General features: G+C 38.0%; 1 protein-coding gene across 1 annotated transcript; it reads right to left on the bottom strand.

The window, feature by feature from the left end:
- Positions 1–1,859: 1,859 nt before the first annotated feature.
- Positions 1,860–3,887, bottom strand: LOC111406707. The gene is made up of 3 exons (XM_023036088.1): positions 3,081–3,887; positions 2,554–2,820; positions 1,860–2,342 (listed from the first exon to the last, which is right to left on the bottom strand). Exons 1-3 carry the CDS (start codon positions 3,885–3,887, stop codon positions 1,860–1,862), a joined length of 1,557 nt encoding a protein of 518 aa, XP_022891856.1.
- Positions 3,888–4,299: the final 412 nt, after the last annotated feature.

The following is a 4,299-nucleotide window of genomic DNA, read 5'->3' as shown; positions in this document are numbered from 1 at the left end:
TGAATCCTTTGTCAGCATGCTTCCGCATCTCATGAAATGTGTTGGAATATGGAAAAAAGATTCCATGGAGTTGAATGTGGATTTTGATTTCTCTCTTTCCGAACAGAAAAATGGGTAAGTTTTTTTCCCTCCACTTATAGTTAAACATATTATAACATGCTGGATTTCATAGCTAACAGTATGATTTTTGCGTTCCTAGACATGATTGTGGCATTTACGTGGTCAAGTATGCGAAGTACATGCTACATGACGATATAGGATCCATGCCCATGAAGTTTGATGCCGGGAAAGCTTGGTTGGATGTAGCTTCATTGTTGTTCAAACATCGCGAAATCGGGAAGGCTAGAAAGACGACGCAGCCTACTGGCGGGGAAAGCATTGTTTTAGAGTGATAGTACAATTAGAAGTCACATGTTGTAATAGATGGAAACATTTTCTTGTGTTTGGAAATTCGTTTGTATTGACAACGCAGTTCTTACTTTTGTCTGTTTATATCAAAAAGTTCATTAGTGTTTAGGGACTTTATTACATTGTTTTTCAGAAGTGTCACTATATATCATATTTTGCTATATTGACAATGTATCAAGGAGAAAGTCTCAAAATTTAATGCACAAATTTTTGCCATTGTGTCATGTTATTAGCACAGGTGGTAGACATGTTTATCGATTTACCGACACTGGAATTGACCCATTCCAATTTTTAAGATTATCTGCAGTTCACAAGTCACACTGGTTATTATAATTTGGTCACAGGTCAATTCCCATTGTCACATGTCATTCTACCCTAGTCACAGGTCACTGGTTATCTGTAGTTTTTAGGATTATCACAGGTCACCAGTTTTTAGGATTATCTGCAGTTCGCAGGTCACTGGTTACTGTAATTTGGTCACAGGTCAATTCCCATTGTCACATGTCACTGCACCCTGGTCACAGGTCACTGGTTATTTGCAGTTTTTAGGATTATCACAGGTCACCAGTTTTTAGGATTATCTGCAGTTCACAGGTCACTGGTTATTGTAATTTGGTCGCATGCCAATTCCCATTGTCACAGGTCACTGCACCCTGGTCACAGGTCATTGTATATTGGTCACAGGTAACTGTGTTGTGTTCACAGGTCATGAAGAATTATCACAAGTCAATCCAATCTGGTCACAGGTCATTGAAGATTTGTCACAGATCATTTCATATTTTTGTCACAGCTAATTGCAACTGAACCACCTCCATTTCCCTGAGTCTTTGCAATATGTCACTGGTCATCTTTTGTTGGTCACAGTTTAACGCATATTTGTCACATGTCATTGAATATTGATCATATGTCACTTCATCCTGGTCACATGTCTTGATAAATGGTCACAGGTCTCTGCATATTGGTCACAGTTCATTGACGTCTAGTCACAGATCATTTTCATATATTCATAGTTGATTGCATAGGGCTCACAGGTCACTGCATTCTGGTCACAGATCATTATATATTGGTCACAAGTCACTGCATTCTGGTCACATGTGATTAATAATGATCATAGTTACTGCATACTAGTCACAGGTTATTGAAGAATGATCACAGATCATTTCATATTGGTCACAGCTAATTCCATGTTGGTCACAGTTCACTGCATGATGATTGTATATCAATTTTTCCTACAGATTTTCATGTGTGACACATTCGTTGAGTCTCTCATACGTTGAGTTTCTCATATGTGCTAGTGGTCACACATTCTTGCCGAACTTCCAAAGTGCATTGCAAAAAATCTTAGCATTGTATTGGTTATGATATGGTCAATATGTGTCATCCAATGTTGTGCATCCTACATTTACAAAAAAATCAATGAATGAAAAAACGAGGGAATTATAAAAAATATATCAATGTGTATTTCCAGTCTTCGTCCTCTTCCTCTCTTTATTCTTATTGCTTTGACTTAACGGAACTAAGCTGCTGCATGTTCTACGATTGTGATCACTTTCACCACATCGACCACATTTGACGGTTATGTTTTCCTCATACTCTGGTCTGAATATCTTCTCAGTAGGTCTTCTACAACTTCGCTTTTGATTAGGTGCAATTACAACTATGTCATGGACATCATTTGGCACTATCCATTCAGCTGGATTTCCTACAGGAAAAATGGTTTCTTGGTATGTATTTCTGAATGCTTCACTTGTGTAGTAGTAGTAACAGTATTCATATGGATCCATCTTCATACTCGCAAACACAGCCAAAGCATGTGGACAAGGTAGTTGATCAACTTGAAACATCCTACATGTGCATGTCCGATTTTCTATATCAACAATGAAAGGGGAACGTTCACCTCTAACTGAGAACATTGCCTGATTAATAGGGAAAACCTACAGATATAGACTCAAGTTATAGGCATAATAAGTCACGTAATTAAAAAGTAGGACACAGATGAAATTGCATGTCATGTAGTTATATATAATATTGCACAAATATTACTGAAACACAATGGTACAGATCACAGCAGAAGTCACAGCACATGTCACAGATCAGTTCAGGTAAGTCATAGATTATACATTAGGTCACAGTAATTAAGTTTACCCTCAAGTTTCTCATATTTGTGCTCATTTCCCTCATCTTCTTCTCATACTTGCTTGACAAGGTTGTAAAAGTGCCTTGGGCGTCTTCCTTGTGTCTGCAGAACCAAGATTGTAGAATTTGTCTCAATGACTCCAACAAAGCTAGAATAGGGTAGTTCTTGGCAGACTTTGTGACCGCATTAACCGACTCCACAATATTCGATGTCATTGTGGAATACCGGTTTGAAGGCATGTGGAAATGTGACCATCTCTCAGGTCCAACTTCGTCCTACAAACAAAAACATGGAAATGTGTATAATTTAGTGTACAATACCATGTTAAACGTATTTATGTGAATATCATCATAGGACAACGTATAGTATAGTACCAGATAACCCCTTATCTTCTTATTAATCGAGCCGAGTTGTTGCATGTAATATTCATATTCCAACAGTGTGTGGGCACGAAAAACTGTATTGAATGCTTATGTTATGTTTTGTCCTGATCTCCCGTATCGTGATTTTAGATTTTGTAGTAGATGGTACGAACATATCCCCTAACATGCTCCCGGATACACGTTTTAAATCGCTTTTTTGATGCTGTTGTGACAATCCGACACAAGCACAAACCGTCTCTGTCCCCATATTCTTTCCTCAACTGTCTAAAAAACCATGTCCAGGAGCTATCATTCTCGTTATCCCCAATCCCGAAAGCAAGTACATAAATGCTGTTATTTGCATCTTGTGTACATGCCGTGAATAAGGTGCCACAATAGTGTCTATTTAGATATGTGCCATCAACCACACCAACTAGCCTACAATGTTTCCATCCTCGTATAGATGCACTTAGTGCCACGAAGCAATATTTAAACCTATTGTGAGCATCAATTTCTAGACTTGTGACTGATCCAGGATTTGTTTGTTGTAGCACAAAAAAAAAGGTTGGTATCTTATTGAATGAATAAGTTGGATCACCCCTTAGCATTTTTAGAGTTTCCTCTCGAGATTGCCAAGCTTTGACATAATTCAAAGATACTTCATATGTATGCAGCATGTTGTTGCGTATATCATTCGGTGTGTATATGGTGCGCGATGATGTGTACTTGTACTTAATGCAGGTTGACACAACTGTCTTTGTTACTTGCCTATGAGTACTGAGTACGATGTTTGAAGCACATATGTGACCTTCTACAATGTGTCTAATTTTAAACATATCTGTTCTGGCTAACTTTGATGCTCTACATGTCCAATTACACTCATCACGTGAACATTTTACGAGATAGTCTTTCTTATCAGACCGAACAACCACGTACTCAAACATGTTTTGGATTGCATAAAACGACAAGCTCAATTTCATTATCTCCTTGTTACGAAAAACTCTTCCTTACTCTACCTCCCTAGCATCTGCCACTGCCACAACTGTGATCTCATGCTCAAGATTGTCACTAGATGGATCTATTATTGCTCCACATATGTCTGATGACATATCTGTTAATGAAAACCCATGTTCATTTGATTGAACATCAACTAATAGCGTAATAGGTTGTTTTTTCGATATCTGTAGTTGTGACCTCGATGTGAATTGGATATTTGGTAGGGTCACGACTCATATCCTTCAAAACCATGTAAGACAAGACATTCTCGTCACTTTTGATTATTATTGGAGGTAGATCACTATTCAAGACATATTTCATTGTCACAGCAACTTTTGCTGGGTCAAAGCTAAACTCTTTCATAACTGTGTCGACAAGTCTCAAATACCCGCAACT

Source organism: Olea europaea, chromosome 12 (assembly GCF_002742605.1).
Source record: "Olea europaea var. sylvestris chromosome 12, O_europaea_v1, whole genome shotgun sequence".
In the NCBI taxonomy this organism is placed as follows: domain Eukaryota; kingdom Viridiplantae; phylum Streptophyta; class Magnoliopsida; order Lamiales; family Oleaceae; genus Olea; species Olea europaea.
Note: the sequence above shows the minus strand (reverse complement) of the source record. Positions and strands in the feature narration are given on the sequence as shown.

Bases quoted from the DNA above. Each gene is read 5' to 3' on its own strand.
- LOC111406707 (XM_023036088.1), bottom strand. From the start codon at position 3,887: ATGAAATTGAGCTTGTCGTTTTATGCAATCCAAAACATGTTTGAGTAC. The intron at 2,821-3,080 runs GTTCGTACCATC...TTTTGTTTGTAG, and splicing joins GGGAGCATGTTAGGGGATAT to GACGAAGTTGGACCTGAGAG. The intron at 2,343-2,553 runs GTAAACTTAATT...CTATATCTGTAG, and splicing joins CAAATATGAGAAACTTGAGG to GTTTTCCCTATTAATCAGGC.